General features: G+C 48.2%; 9 protein-coding genes and 2 non-coding genes across 11 annotated transcripts; 7 read left to right on the plus strand and 4 right to left on the minus strand.

Annotated features, from left to right (window-relative positions):
* On the minus strand, nt 1-3,235 carry F4817DRAFT_44426 (uncharacterized protein). Its single transcript, XM_049307478.1, has 6 exons — nt 3,129-3,235; nt 2,137-3,034; nt 1,752-2,084; nt 1,614-1,702; nt 1,234-1,559; nt 1-1,181 (listed from the first exon to the last, which is right to left on the minus strand). The coding sequence occupies exons 2-6, from the start codon at nt 2,997-2,999 to the stop codon at nt 477-479; spliced, it is 2,316 nt and encodes a 771-aa protein (XP_049160956.1). The 5' UTR covers nt 3,000-3,034; nt 3,129-3,235; the 3' UTR covers nt 1-476.
* Nucleotides 3,236-4,641: 1,406 nt separating this feature from the next.
* F4817DRAFT_332153 (zinc knuckle-domain-containing protein) lies at nt 4,642-5,885 on the plus strand. The gene is made up of 3 exons (XM_049302620.1): nt 4,642-4,923; nt 4,978-5,113; nt 5,165-5,885. The coding sequence occupies exons 1-3, from the start codon at nt 4,857-4,859 to the stop codon at nt 5,853-5,855; spliced, it is 894 nt and encodes a 297-aa protein (XP_049160957.1). The 5' UTR covers nt 4,642-4,856; the 3' UTR covers nt 5,856-5,885.
* A 107-nt stretch (nt 5,886-5,992) lies between these two features.
* F4817DRAFT_314164 (cwf18 pre-mRNA splicing factor-domain-containing protein) lies at nt 5,993-6,808 on the minus strand (the record flags this gene model as incomplete). The annotated part of the gene is made up of 2 exons (XM_049300361.1): nt 5,993-6,697; nt 6,794-6,808. The coding sequence occupies 2 exons, from the start codon at nt 6,806-6,808 to the stop codon at nt 5,993-5,995; spliced, it is 720 nt and encodes a 239-aa protein (XP_049160958.1).
* Nucleotides 6,809-6,903: 95 nt separating this feature from the next.
* On the plus strand, nt 6,904-9,987 carry F4817DRAFT_332156 (uncharacterized protein). The gene has a single exon (XM_049302621.1). It carries the CDS (start codon nt 7,148-7,150, stop codon nt 9,647-9,649), a length of 2,502 nt encoding a protein of 833 aa, XP_049160959.1. The 5' UTR covers nt 6,904-7,147; the 3' UTR covers nt 9,650-9,987.
* Nucleotides 9,988-10,759: 772 nt separating this feature from the next.
* F4817DRAFT_44461 (fungal-specific transcription factor domain-containing protein) lies at nt 10,760-13,307 on the minus strand. The gene is made up of 4 exons (XM_049307479.1): nt 13,072-13,307; nt 11,336-13,015; nt 10,934-11,285; nt 10,760-10,878 (listed from the first exon to the last, which is right to left on the minus strand). Exons 1-4 carry the CDS (start codon nt 13,194-13,196, stop codon nt 10,819-10,821), a joined length of 2,217 nt encoding a protein of 738 aa, XP_049160960.1. The 5' UTR covers nt 13,197-13,307; the 3' UTR covers nt 10,760-10,818.
* A 1,860-nt stretch (nt 13,308-15,167) lies between these two features.
* F4817DRAFT_t57 lies at nt 15,168-15,239 on the plus strand. Its single transcript has one exon. It is a non-coding gene; the product is annotated as a tRNA-Ala (tRNA).
* A 212-nt stretch (nt 15,240-15,451) lies between these two features.
* F4817DRAFT_332161 (acyl-CoA N-acyltransferase) lies at nt 15,452-16,769 on the plus strand. Its single transcript, XM_049302622.1, has one exon. It carries the CDS (start codon nt 15,743-15,745, stop codon nt 16,562-16,564), a length of 822 nt encoding a protein of 273 aa, XP_049160961.1. The 5' UTR covers nt 15,452-15,742; the 3' UTR covers nt 16,565-16,769.
* A 175-nt stretch (nt 16,770-16,944) lies between these two features.
* F4817DRAFT_t58 lies at nt 16,945-17,030 on the plus strand. Its single transcript has one exon. It is a non-coding gene; the product is annotated as a tRNA-Arg (tRNA).
* Nucleotides 17,031-17,512: 482 nt separating this feature from the next.
* On the plus strand, nt 17,513-18,598 carry F4817DRAFT_44512 (uncharacterized protein). The gene is made up of 2 exons (XM_049307480.1): nt 17,513-18,404; nt 18,457-18,598. The coding sequence occupies exon 1, from the start codon at nt 17,611-17,613 to the stop codon at nt 18,361-18,363; it is 753 nt and encodes a 250-aa protein (XP_049160962.1). The 5' UTR covers nt 17,513-17,610; the 3' UTR covers nt 18,364-18,404; nt 18,457-18,598.
* Nucleotides 18,599-20,612, minus strand: F4817DRAFT_363914 (UbiD family decarboxylase). The gene is made up of 3 exons (XM_049306691.1): nt 19,629-20,612; nt 19,235-19,562; nt 18,599-19,168 (listed from the first exon to the last, which is right to left on the minus strand). The coding sequence occupies exons 1-3, from the start codon at nt 20,182-20,184 to the stop codon at nt 18,916-18,918; spliced, it is 1,137 nt and encodes a 378-aa protein (XP_049160963.1). The 5' UTR covers nt 20,185-20,612; the 3' UTR covers nt 18,599-18,915.
* On the plus strand, nt 20,613-21,590 carry F4817DRAFT_44521 (Phenylacrylic acid decarboxylase). Its single transcript, XM_049307481.1, has 2 exons — nt 20,613-20,986; nt 21,079-21,590. The coding sequence occupies exons 1-2, from the start codon at nt 20,775-20,777 to the stop codon at nt 21,461-21,463; spliced, it is 597 nt and encodes a 198-aa protein (XP_049160964.1). The 5' UTR covers nt 20,613-20,774; the 3' UTR covers nt 21,464-21,590.
* The last annotated feature ends 103 nt before the right edge of the window (nt 21,591-21,693 follow it).

Below are 21,693 nucleotides of genomic sequence, written 5' to 3' on the forward strand. Positions count from 1 at the left end.
AACATCATCACATGCATAACCATATTGACTCGTAGAATAACCGAAACTCGAGGTAGAATAATGTAATATTGCTTTCTTGCTTGCTTTACTCTACGTCTTGAAAAGCAAATACTATATCTTGCGATGCCAGGTATTCGTAACCTAGTTACCGTCACTGTAGAGAGGAGTCCGTCCCTTTTACTTCAAAACAGAATGGGAATAATACCGGACACCTTCAACTTCGATGCCCACTGATACGGGGGGCCATGAGATCCCATCCTACCATCAACGTCTTCAGTGAAAAGCTTTCCCCTGCGCCAGAACGCCAGCCAATGATACCAATACAACAACCCGCCAATTTACGCCGGTGTCGTTGTCTCTGTAAGATTCCCTTTATCCATCCGCCTTAAAACTGTCTTAAGTCCTCACCGAAAAGAATAAACACCACTAATGCTTGCTAACTTTTCATGCACGTGTTGCCTTGCGCGAGTTTTCGTCTAGATTCCAGTGGGTGGCTTTTGCGGCAGGGTGGCCGGATTGCCGTAGGTAGGTAAGTGGCTAAAGGTCTGGTTTGGTCCGGTCGGCGGAGGAATGCTCGGGATGTTGGGCATCTGAACCGGCACTTGGGGCAGATGTACTGGAGGATGTTGAGGGAGGTGCTGGGGCTGGGGTGGGTGATAAGCCGGCAACGAGCTGTTAGATCCTTGCCGACTCATCCCGTAGCCTGGTCCACCCATATACGGTTGAGGCGGAGCGGGAGAGCTGCTATATGCACTATAGGCTAGATGAGGCGAACCAACCTGGGGGCTACCGTGCCCGCCCATATTATAAGGGGGTAGCGGAGGTTGGACCTGCACCATGCCATTGCCAGGGACAAAGGACTGGGTTTTAGGATTAAATGCATGCCGATTGTAGCTCCCCGGAATAGGATGCTGGCTCTTTGGATCATGCGGATTGGCATTCGCAGGAAGCTGTCCGAATGCGTAAGGGATACCAACTGGCCCTGGGTTTCCCGGGGTCTGAGGTTGAGGAGCCCGGCTTTGATACGGGCTTAGTGGCGGAGCCTGTGTATAATTAGGTTGCCATTGTTGAGGCGGAGGGGTTTGAACTGGGACCGGGACTGGGACCGGGCCAGCGTAGGTACCCACGGCGCCATTAGGTGCAGTGTACCGTGGCGGAGTGACCTGCGTCTGAGGAGGATACTTTAGATAAGGTTAGCTACGTGAGTATACAACGTGTTGAGAGAACACCCACCATTGGCATATTACCGTACTGCGGAAATGCGCCGTTAGGCATCATGGCAGGATAGGGTTGCGGAGGCGGCGCATAAGCCTGGGGTATCGGGCTTTGGTACGGCTGCTGGACAGGACTGTTATACTGTGGGTGCCCGATGGGGATATAATGAGGCGTAGTCCAATTAGGTTGGTGAGGATGGTAATACGGTTGATACTGTGATCGGGAATCAAAGCTCTCAGAGTCGTCTCTTCGCTGCTTGCCCATCTTTCCTCTCTTCCCAAGGCTTGACTTATCCTTTGCTGATACAGAACTTGCTCGAGAGATGCCATTCGCATCGTCATTGTCTAAAATTAGTTAGTGGCTTGCTAACATAATTGGTAGACTATAAAGTATCTCACCTGGTGTAGACTCTCCAGGTTTGTCCGAACTGCCAAAAATCCTCTCTCGGGCTTGTTTGTACGCCTCTTCGCGCTCCTCTCTAGTAGGCCTGGCGTATAGTTAGCACTGGATCTGCGTTTAATATTTAGGATACTTACTTGTCTTTCGTAGTCGACTTTTCCTTGCCATCGCTTCCCACTTCGGAGGTTGCTTTGGATGGACTGGTACTAGCTTGTCCTGATCCATTTTCCTCGCCACGCCGCATGATCTTCTTGGGTAGGAGTTGCGGAGGCGTTGTGGTAGTATTGCTATTGGGGGGGTTGCCCACGATACTGGCCAAGGAGGGAGGAACTCGGCAGAAAGGAGTCCGAAAGATACGAACAGAACCTTGGATGGCTTCGAAAGAATGCGTCATGTGATAATAGTCAGCAAGTTTGTGGGTTAACATTCTACAGAACGAGTTATTCGGTGGAAGATCCATATAGGGCTCCCTGGTCGAACATTAGCACCTTAAAGGGTTGCAGGAGTCGAACCAATGCTTACTTAGAGGTCTGAACAAAATTAATAACGTCCTGCTCTAACCGCAGGAGGAAAATCCGATCTTTCGGGGATTGCATAGCTTCCAAAAGCTTTTCATCTGGGTTCTGGCCGTATATTGATGTAAAGGCGTCGGACGACCCATTCACGATTCCCAGTGTCGGGGGTTGCTCTACTGGGGGCTGCTGACTGGAAGCACCGCTCTGTGGGGTGGCAATTCCTTTGTCTTGCAACTCGGGGAGTATTTGGACGATTCGTCTCTCCGGCATATCGCCAATTCTAAGACGATGAATACGAGCTACTTCAGAGCCAATCCGGGAGTTAGCAATTAGTGAACCCCTTATTGAAAAGGACTCGTCCTCCTCTGCAGACGCTTTCACGCTAGCACTGTCATCCGGGCGTAGGGACTCCTTTTCATCAAGCGCAAATGTAGTCCCCGAAGTAATACTCTTCCCATCAATACTGGGCGCTTTAGTACCCATCTCCGAATTAGAATCAGCCCTTTGCGAAGCGTCATCCGATACTGACGCCCCATTGTCGTTCTTAGTTCGTGCTTCGCCTATGGAAGACGAGGAGCCATTCACAACGAGACTAGGTGTGGACGAAGCGCTGGCAGTAGAGAGAGAGGCATGCACGGTCTTCCCGCCTTGCGCAAGTCTAGTACCATCAACGACCACGCTACTGACCGGAGCAACGGCTATACCATTTTCTTTAGAAACTAGAGGAGACTTGGCGGCAGCTACCGGACTATTCCCAGACGTGGCTGTGGTACTCTTAGTCGTCGCGACTGGAGTAGTGGAAGCGACAGCGGGCTGCGAGCGATGTTCTATAGCTGGTACAGCAACTCGAGGAGCCGAAACAACGGGCATATTTTCTTTAGGTTTAGACGCAACCACCTAGATTGCTTGTCAGCTAAATATCGATAGGACAGGAGGGAAAGCAACGCGCAGAGCTGAAGCCGAAGCCGAAGCCGAAGCTGAAGCTCAGAGTAGTCATACCTTGGCGAAGGACAATTTTTTAGGACCAGCGGTCGCGGGGGGTGCGGTCGCCATAGTTCGTACGGATCGCGTTTAAAGCTGAGTATGGTAGGCAAGGCGTATCACTTGTTCTCGATAACGACAGAAAGAAAGGCGACGGCAATCTCGCAAGTTCTGATCAGAGCCCTGAACGAACAAATACACTTAACGATCGAGAGGACCAATAGCTTCGGTATGACGACGTCAGAATAGCCGGAAATCAGGAAAGAAAATGAACAAAAGCAGCCCTTGGGGAGTACGAAATACGGCTAATCATTGTTGTGATCTGGGTATCTCGAAATCGTATCGGAAGGTTCCAAGGTTCGAGTATTGGAGCGCAGAGGGCCGTGTTGAGATTCTCAAGCTACCGATGATGAACTATATGTGAGGTGCCGAAGAATGGTGGTGGGAGTGGTCGAGACTAGAATAGGGCTGCCGTCAGCATGGGAAGGAAGATCAGGGTTGGATGCGGGATTGGGGGGGGGAGTGTGAAAAGAATAGAAGGGGACTGGTAGGCTTAGGCCCAGACCGGATCAGTTAGGTCAGTTACTGGGACTAAATGGGGATTGGATTGGTTGAAGACGATGTAATAGTTGAGTGGTAGTATATATAGGTATGTATGTTGTGTGTATAGAGAAAAGTTGGGTTGCACGTACATCTGTATGTAGTTGTATGTAGTCGTATGTAGTCCTATGAAGAATATGGAGGGTAGAAGTATGGCTCGTACTGGCAACTCGGTCGCAAAAGATTAGAGATCTAAAATGATGCGCAGGTGGTGGTATGTCCGTATTTGGGTAGAGTCGTAAGCCACCTCAGGCACCAATGTGTTCTTCTGACCGACGATATTCTTAGGTGGATCGAACCGTGCCGATGTCTAGATATAGCGTGACCGTGACCGTGACCGAACAAGAGGAGAATGAGGCTACCATATAACCTTTCCTCTCTTCCTAAATTTGGTTCGCCGTCGCACTCAGCCTTTTCGGTTGGTAAAAGGGCGACAGTGAAGTCCTCGCGTACTCCAAAATGCGAAGGACGTAAATGAGGTTTAATCGTTGCGGATTGGGAGATCGGGGAAATCGATCGTGACCAAAACCAAGTGAAGTAAAATCAAGTTTCAATATTTCTTCCAGGTCGGGCCTGTTCTCGGTCGATGAACATTGGAACATTAAAAATGGGCAGGGCTTTTGGGACAAATCTTGGGGAGGCGCTAGTTAGCGAGTTAGCGCCTCAGTTTACCTGCCGCCTGCTGCCGGTAGGAGCCGTTCTCCCCTGACTGCGGCTGGTTTACTCCCTTTCAGTACATGTATGTACCTAAAGTACACAGTACGTACCTGTCAAAATTCCATCTTCAATGTTCAACCTGAGGTTTCAGATGTACATAAGGTAGGACGGTGCACGGAACTTTGGATTCATGGCTGAGAAACTGCTCGCACCGCCACAATAGTTATATATATACCTAGGTAATATGTACCTCTCCAGTTAATATATCCAAGGACATCAGATAGCCAACCTTCAATGTCATCAAAGGGCTGCGCAGTGTGTCAAGGAAACGAATGATACACTTGTATTAAAATATTTCATAAAACACCAATTCCATCTCATTCTATTCAAACCCACAGTTCATTTTTCAAACACAGACCGTCATTCTGACTCTTCCTCTTTCCTCCTCTTTCCACCGCACCCTCATAAGAACCAGTCTACCTCACAGCCATGTATCGACGAGGTCCTCCAAAATCTACTCCCACAAGTGTACAATGCCAAAAGTGCCTTAAAAGAGATATGTCCTATTTAATCCAGTTCTCTTAAAGAATCCTACTGACATTTTTAGCACGTCACTACTCATACGAATGTAAAGCCACAACACAAGAGCGGCCTTATGTCTCAAGACCGTCTCGGACACAGCAACTCTTCAACCCGAAACTTGTTCCAAAGCTGGCTAGTGACACTCCAGATGCCTTGCAGAAGCAGTATGAATTACCCAGAGACACTAAACCTAGGCACCACTAACAGTTCTATAGGAAAGGTGTGGCTGATGAGGAACTGGCCAAGAGAGAAGCCGAAAGAGCGAAGAAGCGGGAACTAGAAGCAGATGAATCGGGTGACGAATCTCCGAAACGTAGGAGATCAGCTTCTTATGATTCTGTGTCTTCCATATCTACGAGGCGGTCCGCTTCACCGCCACCCCGAGCCCAGCAACCCGCTGCGGCTCATCCAGATGTTCCTAGGAGAGAGAATGATCATAGCGTGCGAAGGGATTCATATAGCTCTGCCAGCGACTATAACCGGCGCGACGACCCAAACCCTCGGAGTTCAACTAAAAATGACAGCCCATTAGGTGGATCTGCTAGGCGGTCAAGATCCCCTACACGGGATGATAGCCCTGCACGAAGTCATCATGATGCAAAAGATGAAGTCCCGAGACAAAGGTCTCCGAACAATCGGCGTAGAAGATATTCTTCAAGTCCTAGCAGATCCCCGCCGCCACGCGAACGACGACAGTTTCGTTCCAGATCTCCAGATGAGCCCAGAAGGCGTGACAGAAGCCCACCACGAGACTACGAAAGACAAGCAAGCCGGGACCCAGCACCTATTCATAGAAACGACCGAAGACGTGGGGGAGCACCGCCGCGTCGAGAGCAGCGCGAGCGCAGTCTAAGCCCCTTCTCCAAGAGACTAGCTCTTACGCAGGCAATGAACACGAGTCGTTGAGATTGGGTATCATAGTATTAAGTTAAAAGGAAAACCCAGTTCTACTTAAGCTTACATATATTGTAATTGAGTCCACTTTTCGCCAATGCTGTAAACCAAACGCCGTAGCCATGCAAATTCAATTCCTTACGATATCCTCATTCATTATCCTCATCTTCCCGCTCTCTCCGCTCCTCTTCCTCTTCCTCCCTCTCTCGTACCCGTACACCCTCAACTAACGCAACACCATCCATGCCTGCTGCCTCCACACTTCCCTCGTCCCCATTTTCCACAGGCTTAGCCGTCTTCTTCGCTACGTCCTGGGCATTTGAAATGCGTTCCCTAACCAGCCTCGCAATAGCATTGTCTGTGCGCACGTTGAGAATCTCCAGCTTCTTATCTAGATCCCTCTTAAGGTCCCAGTTCGGTTTCTTTGGTTGGAGCTTGAACAGATCGACGCCCTTGTCATCTTTTGCGTCCTCGGCAGCTTTCCGCTTGATCTCGGCCTCCACCTCGGCCGCTTGTTCCTCTAACGTTGGCCCTTCCATGCCGAGTGTCGGCGGCGCCTCGAACCCTAGCTTCGGGCCTCTCGTCTCGGGGTCATAGTTGCGGCCTGATAGGTGAAGACGCGCTACAGCTTCTTCTGTTTCCGCGGTTTGTTGGGCTTCTTCTACGGATGTAGATGCGGGCGGTATAGGTGGCGATGCTGAACGTTCTGATTCTGGAGGCGCGATCTCGTCGGCGGGTTGTTTGCGCTTTAGGTTCTTGAGCTTAGCAAGTCGCGCCTTGCGGTCGTCGGCTGCTGCACTAAGTGTTGCTGGTGACGTTGACATTTTCGTATTGTACCAAATATATTTTCCTTCCTATTCAGAATGGTCGAGAAGCAAAGCCGTTTAAAAAATAAAAATAAAAAGTTTCGAAAATGGAGTTAAGCTTAAGCTTAGAAAAAGTAGAGGTACAGGCAAGTGCGACATGGCGGTTTGGCAGGTAGTCGTTATGATTACTTATCGATAAGGATTCGAGGTGCGATAAGGAAACTAACCCCTGCAATGCAACTTTTAGAGGATCTTCTAAATGCTTCAACATCTAGAGAAATACCGCCCTGTGACATCCGATTCTGTATACTATCGACACTCTAGAGGTAGTATACCTCTAAATTCCTATAATGGTAGACTTTTAGGCTTGTCTTCACTTTTATTCTCCCTTAGAAGTAGGACGCGATGCCCGCAAGTGGTCATGAAAATGCCTAATTGTCAACCTCATATCGATCGAATCCGTCTGCCCGCACTGGCAATAATTTTATCTTCTCGATCATGACAACACCATTCATATGTCGCCAATGCATAGCCCGGCTTACCCAATCTCATTCTGTGCGAATAAGACCTAGGCGTTTTGAACTACATACTCAAGCCATCTCAACAGCAGCGCCGCAGTCGATATGGACTTTCCCAGCAGAGCAAAGACGAGAGCTCTCGAATGGATATGATGTTGCAGATAACCACGGGGCTGGACTTCCTACATACGACCCAACTTGGCTTCCGCAAACGTATCAAGGCGAGCCAATTGCAGAGGACCAACCCGTGTGGGATGGGCATTTTAAGAAGTTTGTTCCTCGACCTCGGCCAGAGCTGGCTAAACTCCGTAACCAACCAGTCAGAGGTTCTCATGACCTACAGAAAAAGATACTACAATCTCTAGGAGACTACAGCATCGTATATGAAGATCTGATGCATATGTATGGTCTCTCCCCTGGAGAAGCACATCATGCGATAAGCCAACTGGAAAGACTTATAGGGGGGCGGTTGGCGGTAGAAGCTGGAACACGACTCGAGCATTTTCACGCGTGGAAAACTCATTTCAGAGAGCTGTTGGAAATAGTCTCTAGTTCTCACCATGCTCCCGGAACCGATGACGATTTATCCAAGCATCCTTTATGGACGCCTTCGGGGAGACAAGACTCAGAAGCAATGAAGGAAGTATGGCAGAGACAAAACCAAACAAGACGCGAGTCCATATGGCCGCATATAATAATATCTGCGTTTCGTTCGCACCTTAGCACAATACCCAGTCTTATTCGGGCAACATTTCAGCCCTCATGGTGCCCAAGCTACATCGTGGAGGATATAGTTTATCTCCTTTCCCAGACTTTAGATGACAATCAGATCAGCAAGAGTGACCACCGGCAAGTCACCGAGCTCATCTTTTTTTTGCTTAAGAACAGTACCCCAAGGTATATGGTTCTAGAGCAACTGGTGATTCGGAAAGTCATCTCCTCACTACCCACATCCAAGTTAGTTGAGCTTCATGAAGACCTGAAAAATATCGAGCATCCGTTAAACCAGAACACGTTATTACATTTCGCAAGCCGCTTTTCCCGAGGTTCGAAATATAAAATACACGCAGCTGAAATCATACATTTTCTTTCGAGCCTTCCTGGGTTCGACATTAATTCGCCAGCGGCGATCAGCACCTGTACCTCTCTCCTCTCAGTGGAAGAAGGCAATTTACCGGGTGACCATGCAGCCCCAGATGAACTATTCAAAATGCTTTTGGACGCCGGGTTCCAGCCAAATATACTTACTCTATCTACACTCATGCGGAACTTTTGCATTCGCGGACGAGTTGAGGTTGCATTGAGCATATTTGATCTCTTGGCCAAACGTGGTATCGAACCGGACCCTCACATATTCTCGATTCTTATTAACGGGGCAAAGCATGCTTTAGATTTTGAATCGCTTCACCGTATTGTCGCTATGATTGAGGCGCGCCAGGTCTGGTCCCTATATCTCGTGAATGATGTCTTAGATTTCATATACCAATACAATGAGTCTCAACGACAGCATAGGCGAAGACAACGAAAAAGGGACACAGCACGCGCCTGGAGATTGATGGTCCAGGTATACTTGAAGTTTTTTAAACTCGCCCCGTTCCAGAAGCTCACTCTCTTCCCACTGGAGAATCTACTTGCCACGCGCCCAGAGCAGATATCTCCCAAGTTAAAAGGAGTCGATCGATTTATTGCTATGCTGAAACCACTACCAGATGCATTGCTCATGCAACCAGACAGCATCACCCTGGGGCTTATGTTTAGAGTCCATTTCTGGACTATTCAAAGGGCAGGACCTTTACGAATGTATTATAACTACTTCATGAGGCTTTTGAATAAGGGTGATCCGATCATGACCCAAATCATAAAAGACCAGGGAACTATAGTTATTGACACATTCTTGCGGAATTTTATGCAATTCGGTTCGACCTTCGAAAGCGGTATCCGCATAGTACAAAACATGCATAACCGCGCAAACCAGGAGATGGAAAAGCTCGGGAAGAACGTACTCCATCCGCAGCCGTCGGTCTACACTTACACGATATTAATGACGGGCCTCAGAAATCATAAGCACACCCAAGGAGTAATCGTGGCTCTCAACATGATGATCAAGGAAGGTATCGTGCCCAATATCGTCACCTGGAACGCTGTGATCGGGGCCCTGCTTCAGAAAGGTTACCTCGAAGAAGCGGTTAGGGTCATGCGAAACTTGAAGCAAGTCGGGCTCGAGTCAAACGCTCGTACGGTGCAAGAAATTACCAACGTGTCCAAGGTCAAGAGGAAATGGGTTGCTAAGTTAATGAGGCAGTTAGACGAGAAACCCAGCGACATTAGTGACCAACGCCTGTTCGCTAAGTCCCTGCTACGTAGATGGGAGAAGCCGGACGATCAATTGATAGGCCGTCGGTCTACACGAAGAGGTCACAGGATAAGCCACGGGCGCCATGAGCTTACGCAGCCAAGTACAGCGGTTTCTGATGCAGCCTGAGCTGAGACATACATGACTACGTGGGATAGTTTTGCGGTCCTACTTGTACTACCTAAGGCGAGGAGAAAAGGGAGAATAGACATGTCCAGGAGGAGTCTTCGCTGGAGAATGCTGGGGAAGGCTAGGGAAAGGGGGGCACTACCTATCCTCCAAGTTCAGGAAATGTTCCCTTCAGACTAATGAGGGAATTAGTCTACGAACCATATACTGTATATATATACTGGGCTATTTAGCATCGGGTCGGGGCAGCATTTCCCGGTTACACTAGACGATAGATACCCTCTCTCTATTATATTAGATCACGGGTATAGAATTAAATCCAAATTACAGTTTCCAAAGTTCCTAAGACTGTTCGGATGGTTACAGATGTATCTAACAGGTACAATATAGTGACTATTTCAGTACTACCACTGCAGACGAGACTCAGTTCAATTCTGCCTGGTTACGCAACACAACATAGAAGAGGGATTTTGCTTCGATTGTGTAGCAAGATTTCTATGTTATACATATCCACACCTTATTCACACATATATCAAGCATAACTAGCATACCTATATAAGTGTATACTATATGTCGGTCCCCAACTGTTAGTAGTTTTGTCACGGCTATCCGACCAATGCTAGAAGGTAATCCTAGAATCCCCCGGCTCAAGCAGTCTTTCTAGCTCATAGGTCACCCATATCTAAGCCGGAACAAGTATTACGATACCTGGTACTAACCCCTAGACCAGCATCCTAAGCAACCAGACGGGGGGCGCGAGACACTACCCCTCACGACATAAGACAATCAACACTCGGGAGGCAGAAAAAAACAAATCTTCATAAAATCATTCGCTATTTGAATGACAAACCCTGCTTCTTTTGCTAACTAGGCGCCCGGACGCCCTCGATGAATGCATTACAATAAGTCGCCCCCGAAGGCCCAGCTTAGGTATCTATACAGAGTAGACGTCGCAAGAAAACAAAGCAAATATCTATATGGTAATAAGCAACAAGTGCATAGCTGCGAAATCTCATCCGCCTCTTACAACATCCGGGTACTAAGTAGGTAGTTTTGTGCTAACTCATCAGGTAGGTTAGCGTATAGTTCGTGATACCGTCGCCGATGGAACTCTAGGTATTATCTAGTATAAATCTGAATAGTAATAACAGCGCTTCCCGAGTCGGTGTCTAAGGCACAGGTTTAAATCCGCCGTCGTCCCTGTCTAGCAGGAACTGGTCGATTGCGCTCTGCCAACAAATCAATGAGTATCATAGTCTGAGTTCTTAAGGGGATGCTTCCTACCCAGTCAATTGTGTTGTTGCCATTCAATACAATATCAAGCGGCGCATTATTAGCAAAGTCTAAGGAGAAATCAAAAGATGGTATTATATGATCGAACGGGGGTGACGGCGCTGGAGCTGGCTGAACATCATTGTTTAGCAAGCTAGCTAGCGAACCGTCCCGAACTTCTGGCCTTGGTGGCGGCGGCGGCGGCGGCGAGCGAGTAACTGCAGGATCCTGCATTGATACTTTCCGGAGAATGGCACCCACAACCCGGGTAGCATGCGCTGCATCCCTGGAAGTTTGCCTTCTCTCGGCCCACATCTTGTAGGACGTCCCTAGAGCCTTCAGTTTTCTCGATCGGTCCGCTGGGCTGTGAAGTTGTGAGCTAGTAACTAAAAGAATTCCTTGACTTGAGCTCACCTGCTCGGTAGATTCTCCGTAAGATCTAGACATAATATCATTGACGCAATTAAAAAGTCGTGGAGTGTCAGGGCTGAGAGCATATATTTATCCTCATATATTCGGCCACCAGGCCTGCTCTCCTCCTCATACTCGGCGTGTAGGTCAAGGATCCTAAGAGCCGCATCTCGACACGTATTCCGTGACCGATCATATGCGGGGTTGTCCTTCTCGCGATTAAGATATGGGCGGTGTAGAACGCAAAGGCTCTTGAGGTACATCAATTCCAACATAAGTCGATGCATGATGTCATAAGTCTGGTCCGTGAAGCTATATGAGCGTATTGGTTTTATTTGTAACGAAGGAGGGACGTGTTCGCGGTACTGATGGAGTTCATCATCCAGCTTGGAAACTTCTTCATATGGAGGAGGATGGATTGATAGTGCAAAGCGAATCACCCGACGTAGTAACCGGCACAGCTTTGATTTGTGACATAAATACAAAGTAGAAGTGGGCTCAGTAGCCGGTCGCGATGGAGGTAGGGTCATAACATTCTCGTCAAAGTCGGAATCAAATAGATTGCTAGGCGATTCGGTATCACACTCGTCGTCACGGATGATCGGAGGCATGCCTAGCTGAAACGAGAAAAGGACATCGAAAACCTCAATGAAGAAGAACGCTCGCCTACGGAGTTCGCCCTCGAAAGGCGTGATGTTAGAAAGATATTTCGGATCTCTATGATATCCCATACGTTGAGCAAGCCGGGCGACAAGTCCGAATTTAGCCCACAAGCTAGAGTCAATTTCCCTGTTCCTTTGCAATTCCGTATAGCTGTGTAATAGGAGTGCTTCAATGGAATAAGGTCCAGCAGATAGGTAATCCCCCGATACGAGACACTCAGTTGATAGTGCCCTAAGCTTGTCCGGGAGCGTTGCTACTGATTCATCGCTTTCGCCTCTCATGATGGTTATCGACGCAGCGACCCATAGCATAGAAGCAAGGCAGCTCAGCCACAATAAGCTGGTAGAAGACGGATCATCCCAGAAAGCATCGTACTCTCGTTGAAATTTCGTGGTATGAATGTACGGGGCAGTCATAAACTTGTGGCGGAAGTAAACTAAGATGAGCGCATCTGTCTTGGACTTGGGTGGCAATCGTGTAACAGCCTGCGAGAGAGTTATGGGTACTAACTTGCCGAAGAGAACATCCGTACTATCCGCGGTGTCCTTTAGCGGCGGGGGCGAGGGAGTAGGAGGCTCATCCGTCTCAGTTCGGAGAATGCCTTGAATATCATGAATACTCTCAAGAATTGAAGCCCAGTGAGTAGCGCCGACATAACTATGCTCGCCAAGCGTAGTAGGGAGAAGCGGACCTCCCGATCCGGACGCCGCCAAACTCGGTGGAGAGCTCAGGTCAGAGCGAGTCTCAGTGGTCTCTGTTCGCTGGTCTGAACTTGAAGGGGTATCGAGAGTAGGCTCTCGGTTGCGCGTAGTATAGACCAGGTTATTAACCATTTCCTCAAGTTTCTGGAGACGGACCTGCAGGACGGGGCGAGACATAGGCTCATGCCTGGCCCGGACATCCGCCTGCGGCCGCGAATCCGTGCGAGCCTTGCGAGAGGCACGAGGCGCATATTCGCAAAAATTGGCCTCGCCGCTTTTGACGCACCTCTCACAGGGCTGTTGGCGGTCACATTTCACCCTATCAAAGGATGATGAGCTAGAATAGTACACGGGGGACAAGGAAGTGCCACTCACTTGCGTGTCCGACATAATAGACAAGATACAGGAGGACGATTGCGCTTTTGGATCTTTCGTTGGACTCCCTCGGTCGGCTGCGCTCGAAAGACACTTGTCTGGTAGCTGCCGGGCCGAGAGTCCATCGTGCCCGGGGTAAGACCTCACGACCAGTCAATAAATTAGGTATGAGAGTCGGATTGAAACGGTCGGAAATAAAGTCTAGCTCACGGCCTCAGCGAAGTCAAAAACAGTGTAAAAGGAATACTCCCCCCTCCGCGCGGTTTCTCAAGCGAGGACTTAAGAGAATGCCTGATTGAGAAGAAGTCCGGTAGTACGGCGGGAAAAGGAAAAAAAGAAAGAAAAAAGCTACTGGCAAATACCTTCAAATGGCTCTGGATGCTGAACTAATGAAACCTTCCTTGGAGTTTCCCCGGTGCAAATGCAGACGGTTATCGGAAACAAGGGAGGAAATGCACCTGGAAACTCCGCTGTGACCATTCCTAAACAGGCAAACTCCCAGCATGTCTTGGCATTGCCCCATTAGAGCTTGCGACCGACGGAATATCCCCGGCTGGATTTAAAGATAGCTCCTTACTCTTTTTCTCTCTTCGCAAATACGGCCAAACCGGCCAAAACGCCGACCCGTTTTCCATCCCTTTGCTTTTCTTTCGGGAGTTATTTTTAAACCTAAACTCCTAAACCTTCTAAATTTCGAGAAAGGTACGGCCTTAAAATTTCATATCTTTACTTCGTACTGCCGTACGCTTAAACCCATATCCACTTATGTTTTGTCCGGTGCGCCACTTATTAACCGATGATTTCAAATTGCAACTATGACAATTTTTCTGCCAGGGCTAGGCACTCCATTCCGAGTGGCTACGGATTCAATATACAGGTACATAGATACTTCATGCTTCGCAGATTAGCGGTCCAAAACACGCCCTGGTGATTTTCCTAATGGGGTATTTCTTACCTCCCCCCAAGACGCCATCGACTGATTTTCGACGATGTCATGCAAACGCGACTAGGTACCTCATTTCGTTCAACAGTCTCAAAGCGTGTAACCTCTAAGGCAACCCAAAACAACTATCATCCCTTAAGAGGAAAATTCTAGAGCGTCGATCTTGCTTCGAATCGAACCAGATGCTTTAGGATCGAGATCTAATCTCTCATCTCGACTTATCTGGCTCCACTTACCGCCAGCATCATCCTTCCCTTTCTGTATCTTCCCTTGACAGCGGGGTCGAGACTCAGACGGAGTTGCAAGATGCTGGACCCAGAAGCCACGGTAGTTAAAACGCCTTTCCGGTAGTATTCAATCCGACAATGCTTCACCCGACAGCCCAATCCGAATTTGCCGGTCCGGCATCTCCGGTAATAATACTATTGGCCCGAAAAACCTCAACCGGTGTACAGGCAGCATGACGTACACAGCCTTAACAACCTTTTTCATGACCCGAATGAGTCCGGCGCTGGTTTTTCCACCAATGTTGAGAATATAACTCCGGTATGTACTTAGTATAAACTTGATGCTTGTGAACTAGTTAGGATTTTTGTGATGTTAAAACTTACTCGAATGCGATACTAGCTTCATGTGTCGTAACTAGATAGCTATTAGAAAAGCAATTTAGCAGCGTGGTTTTGCCCTTTAGCTTCTGTAGAATACGTAAAACTATCTAATACTCTCGTAGTAATTTGAAGATATCATTGACCTCTCAGTAACTATATTCCATAGGATGCTTACTGTTCATATTGTTGTCATTATTTGTTCTTACATGTAAGGGACTAAGCCGATATTACACTTGAATAGGTGGGTAGATGCTTTGAAATTTGACATACCTAGTCAGTCAACTAAATCCCCCACAGCGCTGTCTTTGTACCAGAAGTGACATATTGGTTATTTAATACCACCTAATCTACGCACTTAAACCCACTCTGCTAGACCTAAGAGAAATGAAATGGTTATAAATACGAACGAGGGGCGCTAAGCAAGCTCCACTCCGTTAATTAGGGCACGCTATCTCTTCAACCGGCACAGTGAGTATAAAACTTGAGATACCAAAATCTTCAACACGCATCGTATCTTCCGAGGTTTCTGATTCGAAAATTGGTTGGGGCTTGTGGTTTAGTGGTATAATACTCCCTTAGCATGGGAGTGGTCCGGGGTTCGATTCCCCGCGAGTCCAACATGAAGGGGTTAGATTCCCCTTATACCGCATCTTTTTGAATGTTCTATTATATCTCAGTTTTTTTTATAAGTTAGCTCGAGGGTGTCTGGTTCATACTGAGTACCATATCTTAACTACCTCAAAGGGTGGGCTTCATCTCCTTAGTTTTACCTCTCATCTTTAAAACTTACTCGGAGGCATTAAATAGACCATATAGTAAGCGCATGTGAAAACAATTCAAGTACGTAGACTCATAGAAGTTTAATTACAAACACCCGAGGTGGGCCAATCAACGTCAACACGTAGAGTCCAGATTCGGTATAGCCAACATCTTTCATATCTCACTGCGTTAACCTCCATTCTATGCGCTTATCATTGCTGTGTTGTCTGAGATACATATACAGCTACTGGGTAGATATTAGGTAGGTAGCTTCGGGGAATGACACCGGGCTACTCCGTAGGAAGCGGGGGAATATTCCGAACCAACAGACCCATCTGCAACCCGAACCGGTCAATCTGAGATGGCCGTCTACAACTCGCCAATCTCTTACTCAGTACTCACAGTAGTACTACCAGACATCATGTCTTCCGGTAAGCCAATTTCGATCTCCATCCAGCCCCTCAACTACGCCGACATCCCCGCCTGCGCCCGCATTACCTCATCGGCTTTCTCCGTCGACCCCCACACTATCGTAAAGCAATTAGGCCGGAAGCCTTTCGATATGTACGACATCTCCCGTTCCGGCTTCTTAGACACTCTCTACAGGAAAACGTACATCTACGTCAAAGCCGTGGATGACGAAACGGGCGAAATCGTTGGGCACGCCGGGTGGGCATTTAGGGGCTTGGATCCGGCGCTAGTCCCGTGGAATGGACCCGGAGACACGAAGCCGGCGGGGGAAGAGCGAGAGCAACGACAAACGAGGAATGACGAAACGGAAAAAAGGGACGAGGATGAGGACGCGGAGGGAAAGGAGAAAAACTCTATCGATCGTCTCCACGCCCTTGAAGACGCTGACATGCAATTCTGGCTATCTGATCTGGTCCCCTCGGACACGCCTTGCATCTTCGTTATTGGCCTTACCGTGTCACCTTCGCACCAATCCCGAGGTGTGGGTACTGCCCTGCTACGATACGGGAATGCTATCGCCGACGACCTAGGCCTCTCCACATGGGTACACTCGTCGCATCAGGCGTACGAAGCGTATAAGAAATTTGGATTCGAGACCACGAGAGAGTTAGATATAGACTTGGACGAGTATGCACCGAGGGGACCGACAGAGGGAGAAGAAGTAATGGGAAAGAAAGGGAGCGGGAAGTGGGGGAGGTATGTTATTAGGTAGTATATGAGGAGGATACCAAAGAAATCGGATGATTTAAAAAGTACATAAGGTAGGTAACCTAGGTAAATCCACGAAGTATTAAACCTCATTTTAAATCAGACCGTGGTGCGTCTAATTCATACCCCACCAATGAAATACCTCGACGTGAAACTCCACTTTCCCATTATAGCACATTAATATTTAGGAGATACGAATGAGTAGAAAGATTATTATAATTTTTAGAACTTATAATTACGATATATTAGCTTCTACTTAGACGGCCTCTTAGGGGTTATGTTCTACCGAGGTGTGATAAACCTTTGAATCATTATACCCACATCGTGCCCGCTCTCCACAGCACAAAAAATATAGTGCGTAACAAACAGAAAATTTGCACATTCGGGTTCGTGGCCTAATGGTAAGGCGTTAGATTTCGGTCCTATTTCCGGCTCTCTAAAGATTGCAGGTTCGATCCCTGCCGAGCTCGTCTCATTTCATTTTTGTTTCTTTCTTTTCTAGAATTTCTACGGGATCCTTTTTTTTTCTTCTTCTCTTTTTTCTTTTTTTCACTTCGTTCAACGGGACGCGCCTTGGATTGTGACATGACGATAGGCAGATAAATTTGGTGTCGACATTGGTTCCAATTTTAATGAGAGAATAGTAAACTTATAAAGATACTAATGCAGCCATAAAGTTATATGCATTTTGGTTGCGAGATTACAAAATTTATTCCAATGCGATGTAAAGTTCATCTAGATCATACCGTTTGCTCGTGAAATCAAATATCACTAGAATGGCAAAAAAAAAGAAAAAAAGAAAAAAAAAATATGCAAGTGGTATATACTCTGATTTCTTATTCGAAGCATCCGAAAACGAATGAGGAACCGGGAGTGATATGGGGTAATGCTCGTAAGGACATAACGCGGGTTTAGGGATGATTCAGCAGCTCATGCATAATGCGACTTCAATCCGGTATATAGTCTGTAATCATATACGTTCTCTCGTCACCCCAATACAAGTGATTGCCTATTATATAAGATAAAGGTACTGTTAAACGCGGTACGACGATGACTCCGATACCAGCAAGCCCCTCGGCCGCTCTTCGCGGAGGTCTAAGGGAAGCCCTCCGTAGTCGTCAGGAGGCTAGGAATCGCAAAAGCTGCGAACCATGTCGAGAAAGGAAAGTAAGGTGTGATAGGGGATATCCATGCGCGACGTGCAGTAAACGAGGTTATCCGGACTTGTGTGCATACCGCGAATCACGGCCACGACGCTGTAGCACGGAACACGAACTAGCAACAGCACAACTGGCTCTGGCTGATGGAATTTCTAGCGTACCTTCACCGCCTGTACAACTCGTTACAGATACAAATAGTCACCATCTTGAATTCACTAGCAATGAAAGTTCAGTCGACCCTCATCTCCCGCAAGCAACCTCACTCGCGACGGTTACTCGAGAGTCCTCTTCATATCTCATCGATCGTCCCGGTGATCGTTCGGCATTCGAGGCGGGCGTCCTACCTCTCTTGGGCATGAATGAGCATATAAGTACCAATCTGCCCATAGCACATTTTCATGGTTTCCTCAACGACTTCCTATCTGTTGAACAAGATGTTTATGCCCTGTTCCAATCTTACAAGCGCCGCGTCCACCCCTTTAACACAATCCCTATCGACCTCGGCCAGATGGAGAAGCGGCTGTGCGCTATCATCGAATTTAGGCACAATCCAGGAGCTGAAGTGGGACTGGAGGTGGATAAAGTTCCTCAATGGCTTTGCTTTATTACATGCCGTGTTGGCATCTGGAGCGCAGTTCTCTGAGATATCTCTGGAACAGCGGTCTTTATTATCACGGGAACATAGTAGGTACAGATAGAGGTGGTGTTCTACATCCAAAGTGCTAACGTTAACAAGCAAAACTCGCATTTGAGCTACTCAGGAGGACCGATTACCTTGCTCGGCCCTCCAAAGAGGCAATTCAAGCGCTATTACTACTAGGTAATATACTTCAAGATGAATTTAAACCCCAAGCAGCGTGGGCTCTTGTGGGTGCAACGATACGACTTGCACGAAGTCTATCTATTCATATACGACAATCCAGATCTAGTTCATCAACCGTGACTTTGGAAGATGCGATGCTTTTGCGGTATGTCTTAACAAGTTCCCAACCTTATACCTACCTGTTAAGTCGTTGATCCGACTAGACTTGCCATTGTGCGGCAGGAAGCATTGCTCTCTATGGCTCTTGGACATCACCCGTCGTGCAGTGATATGAGTGAAGAAGATCTGCCTATTCTTACTCCCGGCAACGATGGTGAAGGCTTGACGTATCGACAAGCTATGAGCTGGCTTTGCCATCTTGGGATACAGCACCTAGAGTCTCGGAAAAGCACGACACCATCTACCCCACTGCTTACTTTGAACAAGATTGACTGTATTGACCTTTCCGTTTCTCCGCATCTGAAAGACCGACATTTCTGTAGCTCTGCACAGGATGTTGACATGACGTACGGTCTCATCAGTTAGTCTCCCCGGGGTAGAAATTGGCAAAATGGCGTCTTTACGGTGCGTGATCATGTTGATGGTATACTTGGCCCACTGCTGCACTTCTTCGCGGAAGAGATACCTTTTGGATAGTCATTTAGTATTCTTCGCTACTTCATAATAGGGGGATATGAATATCTCAACTTACCCGTACATCTCGCCGAAGGGGCCTTCAGGCGCTGTCTCCGTGGCCGAGATAGTCCCCTCGAAAACGATCTCGGAGTTTGCAGGGACATAGAGGTCGTTGGTTTCGCACTTGACAACTTCCACAGGGGCACTGACGAGCGAGCCGACGTACTCGGCCTCGGACACGCCATCTGGTAAGGGCATACTTGCGGCCATGATGGCGGCGGGCGGAACGCCGAACGCAATCGCTACGGGCATGTCTTTCCCTAGCTTCCGCCACATAGCGAGGATCTTGCCGATGTGCTGGGTTGGCAATACGGCTCCAGCCAGGTGATTCCTGTCGTGCACCACTATGGCCACAGAAGTCAGCGATTATGTATCATCGAATAGAACTCTCAATGGCGGTATATACTAACTAGCACGTGCGATCGCCCAGTTAGTCCAACTACCATCTGGAGACTGGAAACACTGCATGCCGTACGTCTGGACGTATTTTCTGCCATCGGACTGGTGCAGAAGGGGGCACGGCAGCGTTTCTAGGTCGAAATGATCGGGCGTAAGGCGAAACTCCTTGCAGGGACCGGACTTAACGACCTTCGGGGGGATAGGCGCGGCGCTCTTGGCCGCGATGACCTTGTCCATTATCTGCTTGGCGGATGCTGTAGGGTCCAAGCCAATGTGTCTAGCCACGCGGCCAAACACCTGCTCTGTGTTTGGCCTTAGCCCGTTCACAGCTCCCAGGATGCGCCAGAGACCGTTCTCGTTCTGGCCCTTGAGATTGTTGAATAAGGGCGCTCGCTCCTGGTCTACGAGGGCCTTCCGGGTGATGGCGCCGACTTCGAGGTGCGGATCACATTCCGTGTTGATCTCGACGATATCACCGTCGTCTTTGAGCGCCTGGACATACGACCGGAAGCTCAAGTGGGGGAGGTCCTGCTGGTTGATAGAAGTTGTCGGAGTGGAGGATGCCATTTTCTCTTCTGATACTGGGTGGAAAACTGAAAGTTACTTATACTATTGTTCAAGGGGGTTTATGCTGATGGTTCGGATTGATATTGCCAGCGAGGATCAGGAATTCATCAGTATTATTTATATTTACCCGAAACAAGGCCTTTGCGTCGATAATATCATGTCTCCGGGGTGCGGCCCCCTAATCCGAGGCCCCCGAAGGCTCCGAGCCATGCCGAGTCTGACGATCCGGATTAGTTCGGGGGCTAGAATAAACGAAATATGGTAGGATTGGTAAGGTATACTGATAGATATCGGTAGAGAAAAGCATATTTCTTAGTCCATTTCGCTCACGACATCTCTTGAACTAGGTATGACCTACCCGTTTTCCCAGGCCCCGAACCGTACTGAGGCGCTCCGTTAGCTAAGATAGGGGATGGTATGGAGATTATGAATTCAAAGACCTTGAGGTATTTATTTATCGGTAAAGATTCGGTACTAATTGAAACTGGGCAACGTGGAAAGTTCTACTTCGACTTATTCCAGTTGACTCAATTCACAACTCGCCTACCGTTGGCTACTGGTCGCATTCTACACCCGCAAGTCACATCACGATGGGGGACTCTGTTCCAGAACATAGGAAGAGAATAATTATCGCCATCACGGGGGCTACGGGAGCAGATATTGGTATCAGACTCTTACAGACACTGCGCCGGCTCAATGTCGAGACACATGTTATCATCAGCAAGTGGGCGAGCGAGACGATCAAATGGGAAACGGATTACACGGTAGCGGCAGTACGAGCACTAGCGGACCACGCATACAGGTAACAAACACCTTCTCACAATATCTCTACATAACCCAGGAAACCACCCCTTTTCCCGGCCTCTTTACTAACCCCTCGGATTACAACACCAGTCCACATGACCTCGCAGCCCCGATCTACAGCGGCTCCTATCACATCGACGGGATGATCGTAGCACCTTGCTCGATGCGGACGCTCGCCGCCATCAACGCGGGTATATGTGACGACCTCATCACACGCGCAGCGGACCTCTGCCTTAAGGAGCGGCGCCGCCTTGTCCTCGCCGTCCGCGAGACCCCGTTTAGCGAGATCCATCTGCGGAACATGCTGGGCGTCACCAGCGCGGGGGCTATCGTCGCACCGCCTGTCGTCGGGTTTTACACGCGGCCGTCGTCTGTAGAACAGGTCGTAGGGCAGATGACGGGGCGGTTGCTAGATTTGTTCGGGCTGGATGCGAAGGACTTCGCTAGGTGGGAGGGTATGCGTAAGGGGAGTTGAGGGACTGTTTGTTTAAGTGCGGTATGGGATCTCCAAGGTCCAATGCTAGATACTGTTATTGGGAGCTGGAATGAAGATGTAGTTGTACAATGGAAGTTTTATTTATGTCATTATTGCTCTAATACTGTCCTTATTGTTCTATTTGCTAAGAATGAAGTTCTATGCTAATCTGTCAAACTCAACAAACACTATAGTACATCTTTTCATTCTTAGGGAGATTGTAGATGAGA

The sequence above is a fragment of the Daldinia loculata genome (assembly GCF_022478755.1).
Source record: "Daldinia loculata strain CBS 113971 unplaced genomic scaffold F4817scaffold_13, whole genome shotgun sequence".
Taxonomy (NCBI): Eukaryota; Fungi; Ascomycota; class Sordariomycetes; order Xylariales; family Hypoxylaceae; genus Daldinia; species Daldinia loculata.